Source organism: Athene noctua, chromosome 10 (assembly GCF_965140245.1).
Source record: "Athene noctua chromosome 10, bAthNoc1.hap1.1, whole genome shotgun sequence".
Taxonomy (NCBI): Eukaryota; Metazoa; Chordata; class Aves; order Strigiformes; family Strigidae; genus Athene; species Athene noctua.
The window spans coordinates 20,568,151-20,593,245 of NC_134046.1; the positions used below are offsets into that span (position 1 = coordinate 20,568,151).

Sequence of the window (25,095 nt, forward strand, 5' to 3'; positions counted from 1 at the left end):
TAGTTAGGCCCAAACTCCCCGCGGTCACAAGCCCCAGCCCGTGTGTGCCCGCCACAACGGGCCGGCCGGAAACACAAACCAGAAACCCGAGAGCCGCAGGAGGCGGAACCCTTTTTTCCTAGCGAGGGCTAGGAAGGGATGCGGGGGGAAGATAAATTGCGTTGCGCTGGGAGGGTCGCACATGGCGGCGGTGAGGGGGAGCCCGGGTGTCCCCGTAGGGGTGGCGGTTCCTGGGGGCTGCGGCGGGTGTTCTGGGGCTGGGGTCTCGCCCCTGTTGAGGGGGGCTGAGTTTGGGATTAGGGGTGGCTGGCGCCCACCCCACCCTGCTTAGAAAATCCTTAGAAAGGTTTTGTTACGCTTAGTATCGTGCACCCAGTCCTATGCTTCAAGATTTAAGAAAACCCCAGCGCCGCTTACAGCAGCGCAGTGCTCGCTGGCACTGGGCACGAGCAGGGCACGCTACATAGTGCAAAGCAAAGACGCACCTTTCTATGAAGGGTCTTTATGGTGGACTTAGGATGGAATGATTTGTGCCGTCATGGGGTATCATGTTTGTATTAATCCACAATGTAAGTGTTAGTGAACTTTTATTATCTTCCTACAGAAAAACGGAGTGTGCAGGTGTGACAGCTTGGCTTTTCAACATGGAGAAGAAACAAGATTTAAAACGCTTATATGTTGGAGGGCTTGGCCATACGGTTTCTAAGGCTGAACTGCAAGAAAGATTTGGCAAGTTTGGGCATGTTTTGGATGCAGAGATTATTACCAGAAAAGATGATCAGGGTAATGGTTTTGCCTCATCCTTTAAAAGTGAACTCTTTTTCAGTTTGTATTGTGAAGCAGAATTTTTGCTTCAGAGATGCTTTATTTTCAGTTTTAAAGGAAACACTGAAATTATTTAGAAATTAACTGAATGTTTATCATTGATCAGGGAACCCTATGAAGACTTTTGCTTACATCAGTGTCAGCATTTCTGATGCAGATCTTAGAAAGTGTAAGTACCTTTTCTAATTTTTTTAAAGTAATTTCTGGTTTTGAGCCAAGTTGCATTACTGATAATGCATCTAATGTTGTCAAATCAGGATGTGGTAAAGGTAGACCCTGTTTCATTCTGTTGTCATGTTCATTCTGTTTTCTTCAAGCTGTAATGTTATGGGAGTTGCTTTGCTGGAGTTTTCAGTAAGTAGATGTAAACAGATTTAAAAATTACTTGTGACTGAAATAAGTGATTTATGAGGTTTTTTCTAACCATTTTATGAAAAGGTCTAGGAAATGTGCTTCAAACACTTTCATCAGTTCCATAAAACATTAGAAGTAACTTGTCATGAGAGGAAACCCAGGAGAAGAGTTACATAAAGCATGCTTTTGTTGAAGGAATTTTATGGATCCCAAAACAGTTGAATTACAAAACTACTGGCAAGGGTTATAAAGCCATCTGCGTAATGTGTAACAGAAAAATGGCAGGTGAAGATACGTATACCTGTAGAGAGGGATTAGGAAAATGCCCATTTACCTAGGGAATGCTGTTATTAGGAATAGGAAGGGTGAAGTACAAAAGAAGTTAAGGTAGAGAAGAGCCCATCTGACAGTTCAAAGTATATGTATCTGAATTTTGAGGTTTGTAATTGAACTGAACCATACAGACTTGAATGACTCTTTTGAGGTCAGAACCTGAATTTTTGATGTAGACCTTCTTGTTTAAGATTTGGGTGTTAGACCTTTCATATACAAACCCAAATCAGATGAGCAATGGAGTATAAGATCATGCTAAAGAAACTTCAGGCTATGATAGGAGTCATAGTTGGGTCTAATGTGTATTTTCTAATATCCAAAATATTCTTTTGCTATCTTCTTATTTTACAGGCATGTCAATTTTAAATAAATCAAAATGGAAAGGGGGGACACTGCAAATTGAGTTGGCCAAAGAAAGCTTTTTGCATAGGTAAAAATCAATTTTTAAATGTATGTTGTTGCTAGAGTTACCCTTTTTCTGTTTATCTCATAACATTACAGCTGTGCTTTCATCTGCTGTGCTCTTCCTGATTTTTATAGATATTGGTGGTCTGTTGATGATATTAGATACTGCAACACGGTTTACATCACTGTTCTCTTAAAGGTAGCGGGTTTGTTAATTCCTTCAGTAGTGAATGGTTACTGTTCTGTGGGAGAGGGTCACTGCCAACTATAATTTAGCACACAGACAGACCTTTTTTCATACATGATATACTTTTTCTTACAGGCTTGCCACGGAGAGGGAGGAAGTAAAACTGCAGAAAGAAAAGCCACATGGAAATGACAAAACTTGTTTGTTAGAATCACTGAAAAAGGCTGGAGTTGTAGACTTTCACATGAAAGCAGTACCAGGTACAGAGGTGCCAGATCATAAGGTATGGTGGGATAGATGTATAGAGAATTAAAACAAAATAACAAACCAGAATTGGGAACAAGCTTATTACATCTAAATTTATGTCAAATCTCCGTGCTTTATGTAAAGAAACTCTTATTAAGTGTGACAGTCCAACTGATGAAAAGTAGCCTAAAGGAATACCTTACCTATAGATGTGTAGAATGCTCCTGTCGTTCTTGGTAGTAACTGGAAATAATCTTCATTGTACTGTCCTCTCTTGTGTTAAATTAGTAAATGCTTTGTTACTCATTTATGTTGGGAGTATCTTCTTGTCACCCTTAAAAGCATGTAAAGAGAATGTGTGTCTTTCATACAGCATATATGTTTTTGATGGCTGGGTTGTCAGGAGCGAATCTCTGTGCTCCAGCACATTCAGGATCATGGTCTACACATACTTAAAAAAGTAAGATTTAGAATAAAATTACTGAACGTGCAAATTTAAACAACAAAAAGTATATTTAAGATGAAGTTCTCAAAATTATTTGCTAAGCACAGAATGTTTTTGGAGGGTGATGGGGGGATTTTTGATCTTTTTAGTGGGAAAGGGGAAAAGAGCAAAGTAGTAAGTGATCCCGTCTATATAGTTACTACTGTTAATTCATAAACCAGAAGTCTTACATTAAAAATAGTGCTTGTAAAGTAAAGAAATTCAATTCTTTATTGTCATTCTTTATTTGTAGGTTATAGAAATTTGGTTGGTTGGTTGGTTTTGGTTTGTTCTTTTTTTTGAGAGGGAAGCTGGCTAAGTTGCACAGTACAAATATACCTCACTTAAAGTAAACAAAAAAATAGTCACAGATGGTTGCTTATTAGTGTGTCTGTTGTCCAAGAATATACATCTTTTTTTATTCCAGGGTTACTTCCATTCCTTTTTTGTTAACACTGATTATTTTTTCTTTTCTTTTAGAAGTGGGTTGTTGGTAAATTCGGCAGAGTCTTGCCTATCCTGCACCTTAGAAATCAGCAAAAAAATAAAATATCCTTTTCCTATTGGTTAGGCATAGTTCCCTTCTTTCTTTTGTTATATGGGGAGACATCTGCTTAAAGGTCTTAATATCTCATACTTGGTGTACTGAATCACCTAAGTAAATCTTGCAGTAAGTTTGCATGATTTCAATAGATTTTTTTGACTGCGAGTCAGTTGCTTAAAGGCTTATGGTCATAACATTAAAAAGGACTCTTTGTCCTTTCACACGGATTTTAACCTGTTTGTAAAGACTGGAAGGCTGGTTGCAGAAAGAATTGTGGTGGTTTAATTCCTTAACTCAGACTAACATCATGAAATATGACCCATCAAAATATTGCCATAACCTTAGAAAGCTGGAGCCAGACTTGACACATGCAGTTCCTGTATCCGAGCTTACTTGGCACTTGGAAGGCAGAGGTGACAGCGTAAACAAGAAGCAGCAAGGAGAGATCCCTGCAACTAAGAAGACACCTAAAAAACTGAAACAGCTGGGCAGTGAGGCTCTAAATGGAGCAGCACTTATCTCTTCTGGGTGCCAGTCATGCTCAAAAAACACAAGCTCACCACAGCTAGATCAAAGATCAAAAACCAAACCCAGTGAGAAGTCTGCCTTGCCTCCATCAAAGAGTCATAATAGTAAAATATCAGGGAGAGGTTTATTATCAGATAAAAGCAATGTTTCTGGAATTACAGATCAAAATAGTATGAGTGTTTCTGATAGTGACATTGATTCTGAAGAGGAAATCAGAGCAATGGTGAAGAAAGAGAGAGAAATAGAGAAAGCTGAAAGTGTTGAGACTGAAAGTGATCACTTAGAAATTGTTGGGGATAATTTTGAATTAAAATACAATGGTCGCTGGTCCTTAAGCAATCCAGATGCTGTGAAGAAAGCTACCAAAGGACGTTACAGAGAGAAAGAGACTATGGAATGCGATAATGGTTATGATTCAGCAGATACAGATGAAATTATTGCTGACAGTAAAACTCTAGATCTAAGCAGGAAAAGAGCAGTTTTCGAAGATTCTAAACGGAGTAAGGTGGAGAATAAAGAAATACTAACTAACAAAAATTGTGATTTGGTAAATGACTCCTCACTGAAAACTCACAATTTAAAAGAACACATTGAAAAAAAAGGGAAAACGAAAAAATCCAGAATTGCTGCCTTGCAGAGTACAGCAGTTAACAGTACAACAACGACAAGTGATAGTGAGAGCTCTTATTCAGAGCCTGAGAAAGGGGAGTCTGAAATCAGTTCTGATTATGAATCCATGATGCAAAACTGTTACCACTTAGACCTTACATTAGATGACTTAAAGGCATTAGCTGCTGATAGCACTGGGACACCAGTAGAAGGATCAGATAATACACAGAGTTCTAGCCAGTGCAGCGTTGAAGAAATTCCCATGGGTAATGTTGTAAATAAAACAAAATTCTCTAAATTTTGCCCTGCAGTTAAAAAAAAGTGTATATGTCCTGAAGATGTACTTGCTTCAATTTTAGCGGGGGAGGATAATTCTGATGAAAGCTCCAAGAAACAAAATAATTTGTGTTTGAAATATAAGCCCTTCAGAGGAATGGGGTCCCTTTGTGAAAAAGAGTTAACTAAGGACAGCACTAGTTTAAAGAAGAGGTCTGTAGAAAGTTTAGGTCTTGAAGCTCGTATTTCTTATTGTGGGGAGGAGGCATCTAAAAGACAGTCTAAGAACCAACCGTCATATTCACTTGAAGTCAGCAGTAAAAAGACAAAAAATACACATTGTGACCAGCACAAGGAGGTGTCAGATGCTGCCTCCTTAGCAGATGAGAGAGATCAGCCTTTTTCCAGGCCACGTTTACAAGGAAAGAACAAAGATGTGAGTTTTTTAAAAGACAACCAAAATTCAGAGCATGAAGATGCTGCTCCTACTAATAAGAGTGAAGATGAGAGCAGTGACATGGATAGTAATGCTGCAGTGTCACAGAAACATGTTAAACGACAACTGAAAAGCCCAAAACTGCTTTCAAAAAAAATCAAGAGAGATGTAAGCAATAAAAATCCAGAATGTGAAGCTAATAAATGTGAGAATGTGAAGACAAGCCTTCTGGAAGATAAGGAGCTTTGTCTTCATGCTGCTGCTTCAAAGGAACCTAGCACAAAAGAGAAACAGTTGCAGGATAACCAGAGGAGACTGGCAGCTCTACAAGAGAGACAGAAGGAGAGAGAATTACAGAAGAAACTCATTCAAGGAGCTCTTTCAAATCTGGTAATTACACCCACAACTTCTGTCTTAATAGTATGCAGTAAAAGAAAATAAGAAACTAATAGATTTCATTTAAGATATTTTAAAATAATTTTCTGATTACATTGCCAGTTTTGTGTGTGTACAGAATGATGCATACTTAATTCCTGGAATGTGTCTACAGTTGCAAGAGGAATAGTAGATTCCCACTTTCATGTCATGGAAATGTCTTTCAGATACTTATGTATGACTGTAGCAAGGATTGGATATGTTTGACTTGACAGTTTCATTCTTACACAGGATAGCCAGCCAGCAGGCAAGCATAAACACATCATATTCAATTCAGATGTGGAAAGCGAAGCTGAAGTAGAGGAGATGGTGAAGAAAGATGCGAGTTTGGAAAATATGCATGAAGAAGTAAGTGTTATTGGGAAAAAGTCCAGTGTTCTATATTGTAATTCCATATCAGTATGACTATGCCTTTTATTCTGAAGACTGGTTTTCATAGTGGAGGGACAGAAAAGAAGTAGGTAAGGTTAGAATTAATCTGAATGATTCTTCATTTTTTTGCTAACATGAAACAGGTTTCAGAGAACCATGAATCTGATAAAGCTGAACTTGGATTAATTTGTGAAAAGATCAAGATTTGTATAAAAGATATTGTAACTTTGATTAAAAGAAAAAGAATGTTTAAGTTACAGAGCTTACTCATACTAGTTTTGAAATTTTGCTGCTTTTAGTCAAAGAAAAGCTGGAGTAGTACAGAATCGTTGGTCTTTCCAACACTGTGGACACAGAATGTCTTGTTTTTAAAGTGATGTTAGGGTCCAGAGAAGTTGTGTGGGACTTTCTCTTTACACCTTACCTAACTGAGAACTTATTTAGCAGACTCCTCAGGATTTTACTGCCATACTTTCAGCACCGTTAAGTGTTTTTTTTCTGGAACAGATCTTATTGTGTCATTATATTTTTTAGTCACACCTCTGCTAAAGCTTTAAACCATTGGTTTTGCTTTTGTTGGGTTTCTTCTTATAAACATAGTAAGATTAGGACCATTCATTCTCACTATTTAATTAAAACCTTCTTTTCTCACTTTTCCTCATGTTTATCCCTTTTTTTACATATATATTTCTTACCCTGTACTTAAAATCTCTGCCCTGTATTTTTCCTTTTCTTTAAAAGAACCTCTAATTCTATGGAAAATTGTTTTGAAGCCATGGAGTGCTTACCTTTTGTAATCAACAATACTTATCAACTGACTTGAACTATTTCCTAGAGTTCATACCATAAATGAGGCTTGTTCAGAAAGGGTATAATTAAACAGTGATATTTTTAAATGGATCTCCCTTGACATAATCAGAAATTTGAATTTTTATACTTTACACTCTCATATTGTGAGACCCAAGCTACCCTTTATATATTTTTGCCTATACTGAACCTTAATACTCATAACTGCAAAACAGGATTGTACAGTGTGTATATACAATGTTAGACTTGAAGCGCATGGATCAGTAATTGAGCTGGTTGTTAAATGAGCTGGTTGTTCTGGAAATCCACTTTTTCAGATAAACTAAAAAGGACGTAAAATGGATACTGATTTATTTTCTCAAACTTATGATTGCTTTTCTATATTTTGTTTTTGTTTAACAAAGGATGAATCTGCTCCTAAAACTTCAGTCAGACTGTTTGAAAGCAGTGAGGATGAGCAAGATGATACAGATGATGAGAGATTCAAAATTAAACCCCAGTTTGAAGGCAAAGCTGGTGAAAAAGTGAGTGAACCACTTACTGTAATTTAGTTTTGTTCTCAGTCTCCATAACACCAGAAGAACATAACATGTAGGTTTGCATAGATGGTGAATATGATTTTGACATATTTGCAATAGAGCTTTCATTAACAGAGGAAACAGTAGCCATGGAGGAAATAATGTGTGTTGGGGAGCGGGAGGAGTTCCTCTGATGTTGTCATCTTTGAATGCAAAGAAATTTCTAGAAAAGGCATGAAGAGCTAAAGGTTATTAATATGTTGCCATAATTATAGTAAAAGAAAAAAGTTACTGAACATGGATGATTTTCTTCTTCAGTGCTTAATAGGATCTATTTCATTTTGTTTAGCTCTTGCAATTGCAATCGCGATTTGGCACAGATGAAAGATTTCGCATGGATGCTCGATTTCTTGAAAGTGACAGTGAAGAAGAAGGTAAACCTGCACGTATTTCCTGGCTAATGATAATAATAGAGCTGTATCATGATGCCTTAATTTTGGATGCTTGAAGCAACCCATGGACTACTTCTGCTGCTTGGGTGGTTCCTTAAAGAAAATAACCAGACTCTGTTGTGGCTGTACATAATATCTATTGGTAGCTGTGTTTTCCTAAATTTATGTGTTGCAAAAGTATTTGTAATAGCTGAATGAGACATACTTGGTTGATAAATCAACATTTGAAAATGTTTAAACTTTGTTTTGTAGGCATCCTGCAGTCCATGGCTGATTTGGCAGCCTTAGAAAGAAAGATTTCTTTTTATTTTTTAAACAGAAGGCAAAAAAGCTGAAAAAGGCAAAAATTCTAAAATGTTTCCTTTTCTCCCCCGTAACAAAAATAAAACTCTAATTAGTTTTCAAGATTCAGGATTTATTTCTGAAACTTAAATTTTTCCCTGCTTCTGCTATTCCCTTTGTTGCTTTAATGGGATCTTCTGTATATCATCTATCAGTGGTAGAGTAGTTGCACAGTTGTGTGATATAAGCAGGGAACAGGTTAAATAACTGATCTGATTTTCACATGAAATAGATGCCCATGACATTTCTGATCAAAGATTTTCTACAGTACAAGAGAGAAAGCCTCTAAGATCTAAAATAAAGGAATTGATGTGTTGATATGTGTACGGTCTTCTAGTACTATATTAACATGCTATATCAAGTATTACAGCTTTATTCAGGTCACAGTGGGGAAAAAATAATATATTTCTTTTTCTCTTAGCAGAGACAAATACCTTGAAGGCAGGTGAGGAGGAAGAGCTTGCTGCGGAGAAAAAGAAAAATCTGCAAATATTGGGAAGCCTCTTAAATATGAACCTGGAACACTCTAAGCCATCTAAAACGGCCACAAGTGCTAAGAAATTCAAGTATGACTCATCAGTTACCAGAAAAGGAATTTTAGGAAAGCCTAATTTTTGACAATGTTTTCCAGCTAAAATTTCTGCCTAGCTGACTGAGAAAAGTATTTCTTTCTGTTGTGTGCGTTTGAAGTCAGCCTTTAATGCAGTTTCCCAACTTAAGTGTCTCAATAGATTATACAACTGGGAATTATCATTATTTTAGGGAAAAAATTATCAGATGTCTGCTTGAGTTTCTTCTATTGAATTTGTCACATGTTGCTGTGGGATGTGCTGTAGCCTTCACTAGAGGATGATGAGATAGGTCTGGAAATGTACTATTGGAAGTTGTAGTGACATTTAACTATGCACTTCAACAGAAGTTGGTCTGTGGACTGGTGTTAGTATGTGTTAAGGGTAATGCAATAGTGGGCAATTAGTAAACTTTTACTAACAGTCACTACTGGAGTTGCGTCACTTGGCTGCTGAATACGATTGTGAGTTCTGCACAATCATATTTAATTCTCCGACTTCTGTAGAAATTTTCATGTATTTTCTAAAGACTAAGCAGAGGGGAAAATAATCTGTGCAACCCCAGATGTCATCTTTGAATAGTTTTGTGAATGACATTGTTCTCCAATTAATCATTAATTGGACCCAGCTCATGATATAGCTTGTAACTATTTAAAACTAGTTAATTTATGCCATAAGCATTAATGTAGGGAGAGGAGGGGAAATAAGCCGGTACCTTCTTGCATTGCCATAAGGCAGCGTGGGATTTGCTACACTAGTATTGGGGTCAGTCTAAACCTTAGACTGCTTTAAGTGAAAGTCCCCAAAATGTTTACATTTGGAAGATGGGCATAATGGCATTTAGTTTGTTTCTTTTTCTTGGGGTTTGGGGTTTTTTTTACTTGGACTATTTGCATTTATGCAGTGTTTGGTACTAGAAGAAATAGATACAGATAGATACATAGATATGGGTAGCTGTATTGATGTAGCTCCTCAAAAGATAAACAGGTGCAGGTATAAACTGACTGCATAACACACAGAACTTGAGGTCTGTGTTTTATATGGAGTATTACAGTTTCATTAAAGCCACTTCTCTTGTAATTTTTCCTGAGCTGGACACTGGTTAGCAGGTACTTTATAAATGCCAGTAAGGTTTTGGATTGATTTGGAGCTTTTTTTGGTAAAGAAGTCAATGTGAATTTGAATCTGACTGTAAGGTTTAGGGTAGCATTCAGTTGAGCATTTAGAATGTCTCATGTTTTTTCTTTTCCCTTCTACGTTTATAGAGATATTAATGCCCTCCGCTATGATCCCACAAGACAGGACCATGCAGTGTTTGAAAGGAAACCAAGTGATACAGAAAAAGAGAGGTAATATTACAGCTTGGTAACTGTAATTGTGATCTTTCTTCCCATGGAAGGATGACTATAGTAGAAGACTGAGTTTGAAGCTACGCAGACTGCTCTGTTTTCTCTTCAGTTCTCTCTCTCATTGCTAAAAGTAAGAGTTGTGACCACCTAAAACACCATGTAATGTCATCTTTTCTTTCTAGTCCATTTATTCTCTGCATGCTGTTTTCTTTTTAACTTTCTCACCTTACAGCTATCTCTTTGCATCAAGTCATGGACTTGGAGATCTGCAAATCTATGAGAAAAAAAATACTGCCTCTTAATATTTCTATTGCCAGAAAATAAATCTGTCCGATATATCTTCATTTAGTATGTGGTAGCATATAAATTAAAAGTCAAAATGTGGTTAATTATATAAAATAAATTTGTTCCTGCCTTTAGAGTCAAACCTCGGATGTTTCCCCACTGCTTATCACCAAAGGGTGGGTGAATTGCAGAAGGTGAAAACAAATGTGTCAAAAGTCTAAACCAAAAGGGTAGTCATGCTGCCCTGTGAACCTATTTCTGGCAATAGGAAATATCTATTGCCAGAACCTGGAATTGCTAAGAAAGAAGGGAGAAAAAAACAAAACAAAACAAACAAAACAAAACAAAAAAAAAAAACAAAAAAAAAAAAAAAAAAAAGCCCACACCAACCAAACCAAAAAACCCCACCCAAACCTTAGAAGTGAACTGCTCATTAGTCACAGAATCACAGAATCATTCAATCATTCAGGTTGGAAAAGACCCTTGGGATCAATGAGTCCAACCATTAATGTGGCTAGATAAGTGCAGGAAAACATTAATAGCAAAGTTGCCTCTTATGGAACCTTTCTTTTAAAAATAGGTGTTGTATTACTATCCTTCAACAATCTCATTTCAGTAAAGCTAAAAGGAAGAAGAAGAGGGAAGAGAGTGAGAAAGTGCCTGAAGTGTCTAAAGAAATGTACTATGATATTGCTGTTGATTTAAAAGAGTTGTTTGGATCTTCAAAGAGCAAGTCAGAAAAAAAGGAAGAAATACCTTGGGACAAAGACGATGCAGAGGATTCTACCACACTTGACAATTTGGGACCTCATGTTGGGAGTGATGTAGCTCAGGAGTCTAGTGGTTTCACGTTTTCTTTCTTTGGAGACATGGAGGAGTTGGGCATGAAAGAAGGTAACAGCAGAACATTTACAATATTACTGTTTCTAATGAGTAGCTTATGTCAGGCACTGTCGAGTAATACAGTGTATAGAAATTCAGAATCCAGGGGATTTTTAGAGACAAAAGTCAGTAATTGTGCAAAATCATTATGATCTTCTCTTATACTTACCAAGATGGTTGTAGTTTAATCACAGTTAATTCATGCTTGCATCCCAGGAATTTTGAAAGGGCTGTTTGGAGAAGGAACTATTATTTAATTGGTTTTTGAACAGTAATAGAAAAACTTGCCATCCACTACATTTCTCAAATAAATAGGGAAGATGATGATGTACAAGTCAAATCAGGTTTCATATAAGCCAAGAAGACTTTAAATAAAATGTTTATTGAGGTAGTATTATGAGCAAAAGAAAATCTTAGGAGTTGATACCAAGATCCAAGAACATTTTGTTACATTTTTTTACTGTGCCTTTAGAAAATGGAAATTGAATGGCAGATGATGATTGACATCTCCTCACCTAAGATAAAATCAAATATTAGGAAATTAAGATTAAAAAAATTGAGATCCAAATCACTTAGTAAGTAGGAACATGGGAAATAAATTGTGTGAAGTTAATTGAAATACCAAAATAAACCTGACACATACACCCCCCACATTCCTGCGGATTTCAGAAAGTATTCAGTGTCTTCTGAATGCAGTAATACAAGTTTCAGAGATCTCTAGAACAAAGTGGAAAATATCTGAGTGGAGATGTAGTTCAGTCTTCAGAGTTCTTAGCACTGAGAACCACATTTGAGTACTAGGTCTTATTTGCTGTTACAAATAATTATTGATTTATATCGTGCAAGAATCCTGTTTGGTGGCAACAGGGCCACTGTGCTAGTTGCTGCATTGACACAAACAAAAAGAGAAGTCTTCCATTGCACATATCTCGGTTGTATCGGTGAATTTTGTGATTACTTTTGTTGATTTTAATGAACCTAAGATAATGTGTGTCATGTGGAAAGCACAAAGGGAGAAAGTGTCGATTGTCCTTTTTTGAGCACAAATTATGAGTATTTTGTTGGCAATTTTAACACGTAAATGCTCACTTGTTCCGAAGTAGGATTTTCTGATCTTCCTCTTGAATAAAATACTGTTTGTGTTTCATAGTCTAGTTACTGCTGGTTTTGGAAACTGTTTTATATTGCCAGAGAGAGGCAGTACAGGAGCTGTATTCTCTAGTTTGGTCATCCAGACAAGTACTGTGCTTACACAATAACAGAAAAGGGTACCATAGGTTTCTGACCTCAGTGCTTCTGGTGAGGTGAAGTAGCAAGGGCTCAGGTACATTTTTAAATAACCATTTGTAAATGGGGCTTCTGGCAACTGGCTCTGTGTGCTATAGGCAGGAATACCTACATGAAAACAACAGAGCTTAAACACACAGAAAGAATAAGCAAAGGCATTATGAGTTCCTTTGCAAAGGAATTTATTAAGTTCACAGTGAAGGAAAGCTTTTATTTCAACTTCTGCAAGCTAAACATATGAATAGGCACAATTAATCCCAGCTCAGTTGATAGTGATTGTTAGGTCAGAGTGACTTGATAGAACCCTGGACCGCAACAACAAGCTTCAGAATGACTCCTGAACTTTGTCCCTATGCTGGGATGGTACTAGTTGTGAATTTTGAGGGTGAATTTGTGACATAGGAGAAAAACTCAATACATACCTGCCCAGAGGGTAGTAGAAAACCTGGGAGGGGAAGTTTTTGTCTTTTTTTAAATCTGTCTTTTTCCAGTTTAAGTATTTCACTCTGAAGTAGAAATTTTAACTGGCTGGTAGGGGAATAATCTTGATTTTTTTTTTTTTTTTTTCTTCTTTGTGTTATCATTGCAGAGCCCTACATACTTGAAACAATAAAACCTGTAAAAGTCACATGGCAGGAAGATCCACGTTTCCAAGACAGCAGTTCTGAGGGTGATGATGAACCAGACATGTCAGAAAGTGAAAGGCATGAAGAAATGCAAGTTGTATTTCTTTGTTGTCTACTTGGTTATACTAGTTTGGTACTATGAGAATATTAATAGCGGTACTCGGGTCATGGGAAACTTAACATCTTCATTCCACATCTCTCAACAATGGAAGTCTTCTCAGGAAACCAACCATTCCTTGCTGCACAGAACTTAATAGTCAAAAATCCTAGTACTATACTTGATTTGAATATAAAAGCTGAGTTTCTAGTTCAGTGCATGAGAACTTAACTGGGTAGTGGCTTTGGCCAAAAGTCAGATACATATTAAGTTGTCTTAAGAAACTTTTTTTATAGAAGGCTATATTTGGTTACTATGGAGTAATGTTCTTCAATGCATACTATTTCTCTGAAGCATTACAGCTTTAACTTGGGTTAATGGAATTTGACAGCAACTTTTATGACACTAAAATTCCTTTGTTTGTCTAGGTTTTTCTCACAGACCGAAAGTGCTAGATTTTTCTTCTTCTCCAAAGATGATGAACGACTAAGAGGTATAATAGAAATTATTCAGCCCTTTTTTTAACTATTACTAAAATTCAAGGAGGAAAAAAAAAATACTGCCTAGTTATTAATGTCATGTACTTAAAACACAAATGAGAAGTTTAAGAAAAAAAAGTAAAATTTCAAATTTCCATTATTACTTCTGGTACAAATTGTGGTAGTAAATCTCACAAGAAAGTCCTGGTTAAAATAAGTGCTGAACAGCTATCTTGCTTTCCTGTTTTCAGATGGTTGCCTAAAGTGTGGGTGGTCTTTTAGGGCTTACAAAAAACCAAAATCACTTGACAAGTTATCTAGACATTCTGGATCCTTTCAAGCATATATATATATATATATATATGTATGTATGGTCTTTAATGTTTTTTTATGTGTTTCTGGTGTTACTGTCAAGAATATTGAATATTCTTATGAGCCACATATGTCCACATGGTTCTTGATCCGAAATAATAGTTTTTTTCTCTTGTGACTCTTAACTATTTTCATAGTTAAAAAACCAACAGACAAAAAAACAATAACAACCAAAAAAACCCAAAAAAACCCACAAAACCAACCCACAGGCCACCAAAACAATTGCTTTTGATACTTTATACAATAAATTACCAGGACAGACGTAAATGTTTGTTCCCTGAGACATGTTAGGTAACTATCATTAAATATATGTGTAAAAGTTACTGTGTAAATAGAGTTATTGTACTGTAACCTTTCAGCCTGTCTGATTTACAGGGCCTGTTAAAATTGAGCTCTGATTCCTTAGCAGGCATAAGTTTGTGGGGAGAGGTGGAATAATGGTGCTGAGCCTTTATTGAAACAGATGCTGTTTCACTGCAATTCAGGGAACAGCATATTGAGGAAGACAGCTGCTGCCTTTCGTTTTTCTTAGTACACAAGGTTGTAATACATAACATTCCTGTTTGACCCAACTATGTGGTGGGAGCAAGAGAGAAATATAAAGAATAGGCCCTCTGACTTGATTGCTGTGTTGCCCATGAGATTTATGAACAGCAGCATATTCAGAAGTGTTTAACCATATTAATTTGTTCTCTGTTCTGTGCAGAGGGCCCTAAGTTATTTTGTAGATCAGTAGACCTCAGTGAAGAAAAAGATGGTTGGGAAGACAGACGTAGATTATTGCTTGAGGTGAGTATTTTGACATCTGTTACTTGGTAACTGCAGTTGAAAGCTCAGCATGAGGAAAGAACATGGCTGCTTATTTGCTTAATCTGCATTAAAAAAAATAATTCAGGACACTTAGAATGACTTAAAACTTTGTAATTACCAGGGAACTAAAAATTTTTCATGTGTAAATGTGTATAACATCATGTTGGGATGTCCAGCCAGGTACACTACTGAATCTCTGTATTGTATAGGACCAGTGAATTTACTGCATGTAAAAAAAGTGTTTAAGACAAACAAGTGAATCTAGAAACTTCTCACAATATTATGTTAAAATTCAAATATTTTCAGGAATGCCGGAAGAAGCATAAGGATGCAAGAAGGAAAGTGAAGGCAAAACAATAAATCTTTCTTATCTTACTGGTCAGAAACGTGTCGTTTTTCTTCTTTAGAAAAGTTACAGAAAAATATTACTATCTAAATTGGAGTCTTTCTAAGATCCTATAGAAAATAACATTGGAAAATACTGTTAAACTTTGACACTATAAACATGTATCTATTTAGAAACAATTCAGTGTTTGTACTATGCTTTGGGCTTTTTGTCTAGATGGTGTAAACGTTATGTGCTACAAGATTTTTGAGAATTTGATCACATAACAAAAGACACCACAGGGTTGTTTGGCTGTGTACTCAGGGGGGAGCAAGAGCAGGTAGCTCAGCATGGGTAAGAGCTGCTCTCCGGCATGGTGTACACCACTGTTAGCCTCTGTGTCTCCTGTTCAGGGTGCAGAATATAGCAGTAGTGGGGGTAGACTTACAGACTTAGATTAGGCTTTTTCAAAGGAATATTAGATGGCAAAAGCCCGAGCTCCTCTGCAAAACAGGAGTATAAACAGTGAGATAGCAGACCAAGGAAGCACAGAGGCTGGTGAAGGAGAAATAAAAGGCACTTGAAGGAAGGTGGAGAGAAGGTGAGAGAGACGGACTGGACAAAACTTGTCTTTCCTGACAGACAATGGTGCTGCAAACTCCAGCTTTCTGAGGGCCTGTGGCCCATGCCAGTGAGTGGCCATCTAAGAGAAACACTGGCCATACCGACCAGGATGGGGCTGGGAAAAGACTCACTCAAAGGGGGAGAGGTTTGGCAAGATGAAGGGAGCCGACTCACACCAAGTTTTCCATCCACCCTCCTGCATCAGCAAAGACCCCAAAATCACCAGTAAAGGAATGGGCCAGGGTGAGAGGGGCCTGGGCGAGAGACTCTCCTGGAATCTGTGCTCACATGTGCCTCTTGCTAGTCCCTGTAAAGCTGCCCCACCAAGGACAGGCTCACGCTGACTCTGAAAGGCGGTTTATTGCCATGGGAAAAGGCCGTTTCTGCCGTGACTCCCCAGCTTGCGGTCCCGCTGCTTTTTGCTCTGGAGGCAGCGCATCAAAGCTCTGAGGAGTTCAGGGGAAAGATGTTGGGCCACCTGCGACATTTTGGTGCCGGCCTGAGGCCCTGTGCTGTGCCCCGGCCACCCACCGCCTCGGAGCCCAAGCCAGGCTCAAAGGTCGCTTCTGCCCCTGTACCGAGGAGCCCAGAGCCAGTGTCGGGGCTGCAGATGCAGCCTCAGCGGGGCGGCGCGGAGAGGAAGGATCCCCTTCCCCGAGCCGCTGGCAGCGCTCCCGGGGCCGAGGGCAGGAGCAGAGGTTTCACTTGGCCGGGGTTGGAGCCCTGGAGCCGCACGGCCCGAAGAGCAGCGTTCGGCCAGCAGTGCCCCCCTTGCCGGCTGCCCCGCGGGACCTGCCGTTTGGCTCCGCTCTTGCTGCAGGAGCAGCCGCCCCGGTTACGCAGGTGCCGAGGGCTCAGGCCCAGCCCCAGCACATCACACCCACCCCTGTGCGGCAGCGGCTGTCTCAGAGCGGGTGGAGGAGGCCGAGGCCACCCCTGCCCGCATCAGGGGCAGGTGCAGGCCAGAGGTCGTGATGTCACCGTGCCCACAGTGACCAGCTGTGCCCATATTTGGGGATGCTGGTGTCACCATGGACACCGGGACTCACAGGGGCAACCGGGCTCAGGTGTGTCAGTGCGACCTGGAGAGGTGAGGAGAGCGCAGGGGAGGGACGGGGCTCAGGCCATACATCGCTGCCGAGACAGGAGGGGGCCCCACGCCTCGGGGCACTGGGCCTGTGCTGCAAGCTCACCTGTGCCCTGCTTCTCCCTCAGAGTCAGCAGGGAAGCGCCTGGGAGAGACACGCCAGTACTGCTGGGACAGTGACTCTCCCAACTGTCACAGTTAATGTGCACCATGTCTGGGAGAAAGAGGGAGGCCCCCGACTCGATGGAGCAGGGTGAGAGCAAAGTATCCCTCCCGCAGCAGAGCAGGGGGTTGTTGGGGCGCTCAGCGTGGGCCCTGGCAGGGGAGGCAGGAGCTCCCCAACGGCCCCGGGGCAGGGCCCCTCCTTCCCGCAGCGAGCGGGGCCCGGCTGGGCAGTGGGCGCCTGCTGGGCCAGCCCTGCCTGCCATGCCCCTTCCTGGCCACGGCCCCCAGCCCTGCCCTTCGGCCCACCAGGGACAGAGCAGGCCCTCGGGCCAATCCCTCAGGGACGCTTCCCCCGGCCCTGCAGAGGTGCTCATTCCCGGTGGCGTCTGCTCTCTCCCCTCCAGCATGCGTGCTGTGTGGCCGGGCAGCGGCGGACCCGGATATCTGCGGGCACAAAATCCAGCAGCACGGCCTCTGTGCCCACGTGTTTTGCCTGGTGAGTGCCCCCGGGGCTCCCTCCAGCTGGCCGACAGGCAGTCCTGGCCACGCTCTCCTCATCAGCTCCTCATCTCTTCTTCTCTTCTGCAGTTTTTTGCCAACAAGCTTTCCCAGCAACCGCTGGAGGATGTGGGCCTGATGGGATTTCTCCCAGAGGATATCTGCCGCACGATCGAGCGGGCAGCGCAGCAGGTGAGGACCTGGCCAGATCAGGGAGATCTGTGCCAGATGTTCCTGGGAGCTTAGCCTGGACCCCAGGGAAGAAATCCCAGCCCCTCCAACCAGCTCTGGGACAAAAGCCTTGCTCCCAGCAGCTCCACAGAGGCTCCAGCCCAGCAGCTGCGTGTGCCGGGCGAATCTGCGGGCTGTGGCCCAGCAGCGGCCACATGCTGCACCCTGTCCGGAGGCGTGGGGCTGTTTGGGGAGGCCCTGAGGCTGCCGCTGACGGGGGCTGCTCTGCTCTTTCCAGCAATGCTTCGTCTGTGGCAGGAGCGGGGCTGCCACAACCTGCTGCCGGGAGGGCTGCAACCGCAGCTTCCATCTGCCCTGTACCGCGGAGGGAGGATGCGTGACGCAGTTCTTTTTCCAGTACAGGTACCTCCTCTCCTCTCCTCTCCTAACCTGCCATCAGGGAAGGACCCAGCGCTTCTCATCCCGCCCATCCCTTTCCTTTCTCCCCAGGTCCTTTTGTGGGGAGCACAGCCCAGAGCAGGCAGTGGAGGCAGCTCCAGAGAAGGACACCACCTGCCTCCTCTGCCTGGAGCATGTCGGGGACAGAAAGTCCTACGGCACCATGGTGTGCCCAGCGTGCAAGCACGCCTGGTTCCACAGGGGCTGCATCCAGGTAGGAGCCGCTCCCTCTCCCCCGGGGCACGGCAGGCCCTCAGCAGCACCAGGGCCTCACTCCTGCTCCCTACGTTTCTGCTGCAGGGACAGGCTGTGCGCGATGGCATTTCTTGTTTCCGGTGCCCGCTCTGTAGGGACAGGGATGCATTTTCTTCAGAAATGCTGAGCATGGGCATCCGCATCCCCTTCAGGTTGGTGTCCTGCCCAGCTCCCCAGACAGGAGGCTGGGAGCGCTGTGCCATGCCAGGGACTGCCCCTGCGGTCCTGGCCCTCTGCTGCCCCGTGAGCCTGGGCTGCAGCTTCACCAAGCTGGAAGCCGGGCAGGGGGGCAAGATCGGGGGTGCTCTACATCTGCCTCGTGCTGGGGCAGCAGGGGCTCAGCAATTTTCCTTTCTCTGTCAGTTTGCCATCGCAGGACCCCCATGCATATGATGATCTCAGCGAGAGGCACAGCCGCTGCGATGCCTGTGAGTGCCTGTGCCCAGGAGGCAGGGAGCAGGCAGAGGCACAGGGGTAAGTTGCCCATGTGGCACCCCAGGCTCTGCACAGGATCTATCTCTCAGCAACAGCTCCAAGCGGAAGGACTGAGAACAAGAGCTGTGCTGGACAATCCCGTGCTGCGGTCACTTTGTCCTCACAGCCATGAACCCTTTTGCTTCCCCAGGCCCTGGGAATTGCTCCTGTGCTGCTCCTGCGCTGCCGAGGGCACTCACAGACGCTGCTCCCGCCTGAGGACCAGCATGGCCAGCTGGGAGTGCAACAGCTGTGCTGGCCTGGGCACTGGTAAGAGGCAAAGCACCCGTGTGGGTGCCCCTGGGCTGGGGCCAGGGCCTAGGCAAGGCCTGGCAGCCAGTGCCCAGACTGGGCTTGGCAGAGCCTCTCTGCTCCAGGAGGGCTGGGGGCACCGCTCTGGCCTCTCCTGCCTGAGAGGCCTGGGGGGCCATGCCCCTGACCTTCCCACTTCCCTTACAGCCTTCAGTGGCAGCTCGGAGCTCACCAGCCCCAGCATCCCCAGCCAGGCGACATCAGCATCCTCCCGCGGCTCTCCAGCACTTGAGAGCAGCTCCCGCTCCAGCCCCGCTGGGCCCATGCGGCTGCGAGACCGCTCCCGCTTGCAACGTCGAGCCCGGAGCACTTATAGGCAGCCCAGACGACGTCACAGGACCAGCCATGTACCATCCACGCGTGCTGGTCCTGAGCCCCCTCCACCAGGACAATGAAGTTGGTTGTTAATCTCTGCACTCTCCCCTCCTTGCTGCCACTGGGGAAGGACCCAGCGCTTCTCACCCCGCCCATCCCTTTCCCCCCAGGTCCTTCTGTGGGGAGCACAGCCTGGAGCAGGCAGTGGAGGCAGCTCCAGAGAAGGACACCACCTGCCTCCTCTGCCTGGAGCATGTCGGGGACAGAAAGTCCTATGGCACCATGGTGTGCCCAGCGTGCAAGCACACCTGGTTCCACAGGGGCTGCATCCAGGTAGGAGCCGCTCCCTCTCCCCCGGGGCACAGCAGGCCCTCAGCAGCACCAGGGCCTCACTCCTGCTCCCTACGTTTCTGCTGCAGGGACAGGCTGTGCGCGATGGCATTTCTTGTTTCCGGTGCCCGCTCTGTAGGGACAGGGATGCATTTTCTTCAGAAATGCTGAGCATGGGCATCCGCATCCCCTTCAGGTTGGTGTCCTGCCCAGCTCCCCAGACAGGAGGCTGGGAGCGCTGTGCCATGCCAGGGACTGCCCCTGCGGTCCTGGCCCTCTGCTGCCCCGTGAGCCTGGGCTGCAGCTTCACCAAGCTGGAAGCCGGGCAGGGGGGCAAGATCGGGGGTGCTCTACATCTGCCTCGTGCTGGGGCAGCAGGGGCTCAGCAATTTTCCTTTCTCTGTCAGTTTGCCATCGCAGGACCCCCATGCATATGATGATCTCAGCGAGAGGCACAGCCGCTGCGATGCCTGTGAGTGCCTGTGCCCAGGAGGCAGGGAGCAGGCAGAGGCACAGGGGTAAGTTGCCCATGTGGCACCCCGGGCTCTGCACAGGATCTGTCTCTCAGCAACAGCTCCAAGCGGAAGGACTGAGAACAAGAGCTGTGCTGGACAATCCCGTGCTGCGGTCACTTTGTCCTCACAGCCATGAACCCTTTTGCTTCCCCAGGCCCTGGGAATTGCTCCTGTGCTGCTCCTGCGCTGCCGAGGGCACTCACAGACGCTGCTCCCGCCTGAGGACCAGCATGGCCAGCTGGGAGTGCAACAGCTGTGCTGGCCTGGGCACTGGTAAGAGGCAAAGCACCCGTGTGGGTGCCCTTGGGCTGGGGCCAGGGCCTAGGCAAGGCCTGGCAGCCGGTGCCCAGACTGGGCTTGGCAGAGCCTCTCTGCTCCAGGAGGGCTGGGGGCACCGCTCTGGCCTCTCCTGCCAGAGAGGCCTGGGGGGCCATGCCCCTGACCTTCCCGCTTCCCTTACAGCCTCCAGTGGCAGCTCGGAGCTCACCAGCCCCAGCACTAGTAGCCAGTTGGCACTAGGGCAGTCCCATGGCACCCCGGTGCCTGAGAGCATCTGCCCCAGCAGCACCATACAGGCAGCATGACAGAATCCTCTAGGTTGGAAAAGACCATGAAGATCATCTAATCCAACCATTAACCTCACACTGACCATTCTCAGCTGCACGAGATCCCTCAGCGCTCTGTCAACCCGACTCTTTAACCCCTCCAGGGATGGGGACTCCACTACTGCCCTGGGCAGCCCATTCCAACACCCAACAACCCCTTCTGCAAAGAAATACTTCCTAATATCCAGTCTAAACCTTCCCTGGAGGAACTTGAGGCGTCTTCAGTAACCTGCCTGGAAGAATCCCATGGGATACAGCCCTGGAAAGAAGTGTGGCCCAGGAGAGCTGGTTGATTTCTAGTGATCATCTTCTCCAAGCTAAAGGGGCCATCCTGATAGGCAGGAGATGAAGAGAGGCAGTCAAAGGTCTGCAAGGAGCTCCTGACTGAGCTCAAGGACAAGAGAGACGTACAAGAGATGGAAACCAGGATGGGAGGAAGATGCAGGCTCTGCCCAAGGTGCAGGGTGGGGTTTAAGCAAGCCAAAGCCCCCCAGGGCTTGTACCCAACAAGACAATGGTCAGGACCCATCAGCATGGCCTGAAAGTGGGCTCAACAGCCAGGCCCAGAGGGCGGTGATCGGCAGCACAAGGTCCAGATGGTCACTGGTGCTGTTGCCCAGACATCCGTACTGGGGCCAGAACCGTTTCACACCTTCAGTACCAATCAGGATGATGGGGCAAGAGTGCACCCACAGCAGGTTGGTAGATGACACCAAACTGGGAGGAGTGGTTGATGCACCAGAGGGTCATCCCGCCATCCAGAGGGACCTCAACAAGCTGGAGGAACCTCATGGGGTTCAACAAGGAGAAGTGCCACATCCTGCGCCAGGGGAGGAACAGCCCCAGGCACCAGGATGTGCTGGGGGCCATCCAACGAGGCAACTTCTCAGATCTCCAGCACCAGAGACCAGCAGCCCCAGCACCAGTAGCCAGGCAGCATCGGGGCTGTCCCACAGCTCCCCAGTGCTTGAGGGCAGCAGCTGCTCCAGCCCACCTGGGCCCGACGACATGCAATGCCGCTCCCAGTTGCAATGTTGGGCCCAAAAGCCCTACAGCCATCCCAGAAGGCGCCAGGAGAGGAGCCACGCACCAGCACCAGGTGCTGAGAGCAGCAGTGCCGGCCAGGCAGCGCCGGGGCCATCCCACAGCTCCCCAGGACCCGAGAGCAGCTGCCCCAGCACCGGCCGCATGGTGGCATCGGGCCCTGCCACCAGACAGGCAGCATTGGGGCAATATCTCGTTTCTCTGGCACCAGAGACCAGCAGCCCTGGCCCTGGCAGCACGGCAGCGTCAGGGTCCTCCTCTGGCTCCGCGGCACCAGGGACCGGCAGCCCCAGCACTAACGGCCAGGCAGCGGCGGGGCCATGCCATGGCTCCCCAGTGATTGTGGGCAGCAGCTTCTCTAGCAGCTCCATGATTGTGGCTGTACCAACTGAAGGCTTTCTTCTTGCAGTACAAGCCAAGAAATCCTTTCGCGTAGGGCTTGCAAACACCTGGTAAGGAATTTACTCCACAGAGCTGAGGGGAGCCAGAGCAGTACCTGTTACTGAGGGCCTGAGTCCCCTTGTACACCCCTGAGGACAAAAAAAATCACATGTGTGATATACGGGAGGGTAACAAGGGGCCGGGGCAATGGGTGTCATCCAAAAGGATTTCCCTCCTCTTGGAGACCAGCAAGTACCTTTCTAGTGCAGGGAGGAGAAAGGACTTGGCTGCAGAGTCACTGCTGAACAGCTTTGAGGAAGGTGGCAGCAAGCCAGAAGGACGAATGAGAGAATAATGGTGACCAAAGCAGGAAGGAAATTCTGCCTGGTGACTGTACAGACTTGAACAACCCTCTGCTCTTCAGGCAAACTACCGGTGGTCTCGGGGTGTGTGCGTTAAGGGCCTTCCCGAGAGGCCCTGATGCAGTGTGCAAGTCAACTCCTTCCAGGAGGGAGCAGCTGTCCTTTCGGAGGCAGGCAGGGGAACCGGGGAGACCTGAGGGGCTTTTCTGCCAACAGAGAGGCAACGAGGAAGGAAAGCAGATAGAGAGGCTCCAAAAGAGAGCTCGGCGGCAGCGCTTTGTCCTTCTGTTCTTGACTGCAGTGACTGGGAAGACGCGAGGTGTGGACATGGCCAGAGCAGCTTGTGCTCTGCAGGGGGATAGCGATGGGCGCTCCGAGACACTCCCCAGCACTGGAGCTCCAGTGGAGCTGCCCAAAGAGCTGTGGGCATGCGCAGCCCCGCTCTGAACCCAGGGGCTTGTTCCCTGGCACCCTTCACCTCTGTCGGCATCGAGCTCACGGAGCTCCGTAACGCCCAGGTGTCGGAAGGCCGAGCGAAATCTCAGCAAGCCTGGTGAGAAGGAAACCCCAAGCACCAGAGTTCTTCGACTTGGAAGGCGGCTGGTAGAAGAGGATGGCTGAGGCCACTGGGAAGCCTCCAGTCCCTCTCAGCAGTGTCAGCCTGCTAGTATCGTAGAAGGGCTTCTAGGGGTGACAGGTTTCTTTCTTGGCCCTGAACTGAATTTGGCACCTGGATTCTCCAACACTGGACTTTGCATTCCTTTCTTCCTACTCTGGTTGTGCCTCAGGCACCATCTGGTTTTTGCGGGTTCAGTAGTGGACTCAGTGGTGCCTGGTGAAGAAAGGTCCATGCTGTCTGCGTGCTCACCCAAGCCCACAACCTGGACACTTTTCCTCGGGGCCTCCTCCTGTCTCTGGATTGATGCTTGTACTGCAGCACCATTGCCAAAGACCCGCAGGGACTGATCAAACAGCCCCCTCAGCTGCCCCGGGGCTAGCCCAGGTACAGCAAGTTTCTGAGAATAAATGGCCTGGCCTCTGTTTCCCTTGTGTTGTTTTTTCTTTATCCACAAGACTTCCTCGTAGGCCTTCAAGGTGGCAGCTAGCAAGGGAAGTTTGCAGTCTTCCCTACCGTAGCTGCTCCTTCCTAGACTTTTGCAGAATTTTTCCCTTGCAGAAGGATGGGAAGCTTAGGTGTGTTAGATGACTCTGAGCATTGGCAGAGGTGAATGGTCAACATCTGAGAGGCTTGTGCAAGTCTCTTCCATTGAGAATCCCTTGTGTATTTAAGGTAAACCAGAGTTTAAATGGCAAGTCAATAATTGGGGAAATCATTGAGATAAGAAAGCTGAAAACTGTCTTGTCTTGAGAGGGAAAAGTTTAGAGGAGAGAAGATCAAAAAACCAGGTACTGAGTAGATAAAGGAAAAGTATTTTTTCTGTAGTTCTTTGTTTTCTTTATGCCTTCTGAAGTTTGTCTGAGTCATGTTTTCATTTTGGTTTGTTTTTTTCTGTCTTCAGAATTCATTTTGTGTTGCAGAAGTTTGAAAACATAAAAAATTTCTTCACTTATTCTTGCATATTCTTTGGCAAACATGAAAAGATAAGTTTGTAGGTAACAGGCTTTATCTTTGAAAGCCATGAAATCAGACTCAGTTTTTAAATACCTTGTTGTGTCACGCTGCTTTGTGAAGATCTTAAATTGAACTGGTTTTTGTGGTACATGATCCTTTCTCTTTCTGAGGCTAGGAGGTCCTCTTAGGTGTAACAAATGCTGTTATTTTGCAGTATACTGCCTTAGTACTTCTTATTTTCTCTTAAGAATTCTTGTATCATTGATGTTCTACTGTGCTGCTTTCCTGTCATCCAGAGCTTTGCAACTGTTAACTACTAGATACGGTGCATAGAGTATGAAGAGACCTAATGACATACTCTTCACAGCAGTACAGGATTTCAATCAAGACTAATCTTCTCAGGCCGCTTTGATGGGCATTGATCTAAGAAACAGGTACATCAAAGCCCCAAATTTAGTAAAGGAATAGAAGTGCTGGGCACCTGCTATGAGCCCTTCTGACTTCACTGGAGTTTGTACAGCTGCACATTTCAACCTGCATGGATTTTCATGTAGGATAGCTGGAGAAGGTGAAGGAGCACTAAGCTACATTTTCTTTGGCTTTTATCATAACAAGGAACGTGTTTGTACCAATTTGCCAAGAGAGCATGTATTATGCAGTGGCACATCACTAGAAATTCCTCTTTCTAGTA

The 25,095-nt window shown here is 44.9% G+C and overlaps 1 protein-coding gene across 4 annotated transcripts; it reads left to right on the forward strand.

The window, feature by feature from the left end:
- The first annotated feature begins 169 nt into the window (after nucleotides 1–169).
- NOL8 (nucleolar protein 8) lies at nucleotides 170–15,284 on the forward strand. Of its 4 annotated transcripts, none has more exons than XM_074914360.1 (17): nucleotides 170–190; nucleotides 605–783; nucleotides 932–994; nucleotides 1,864–1,942; nucleotides 2,240–2,387; nucleotides 3,315–3,383; nucleotides 3,683–5,617; nucleotides 5,894–6,010; nucleotides 7,246–7,365; nucleotides 7,709–7,793; nucleotides 8,575–8,719; nucleotides 9,988–10,071; nucleotides 10,973–11,250; nucleotides 13,115–13,241; nucleotides 13,677–13,741; nucleotides 14,806–14,888; nucleotides 15,216–15,284. In XM_074914360.1, the coding sequence occupies exons 2-17, from the start codon at nucleotides 645–647 to the stop codon at nucleotides 15,267–15,269; spliced, it is 3,591 nt and encodes a 1,196-aa protein (XP_074770461.1). In that variant the 5' UTR covers nucleotides 170–190; nucleotides 605–644; the 3' UTR covers nucleotides 15,270–15,284. The 4 variants fall into 4 exon arrangements, with proteins under 4 accessions (XP_074770461.1, XP_074770463.1, XP_074770462.1 ...); XM_074914362.1 differs by having other exon boundaries at nucleotides 13,115–13,229; XM_074914361.1 differs by having other exon boundaries at nucleotides 8,578–8,719.
- Nucleotides 15,285–25,095: the final 9,811 nt, after the last annotated feature.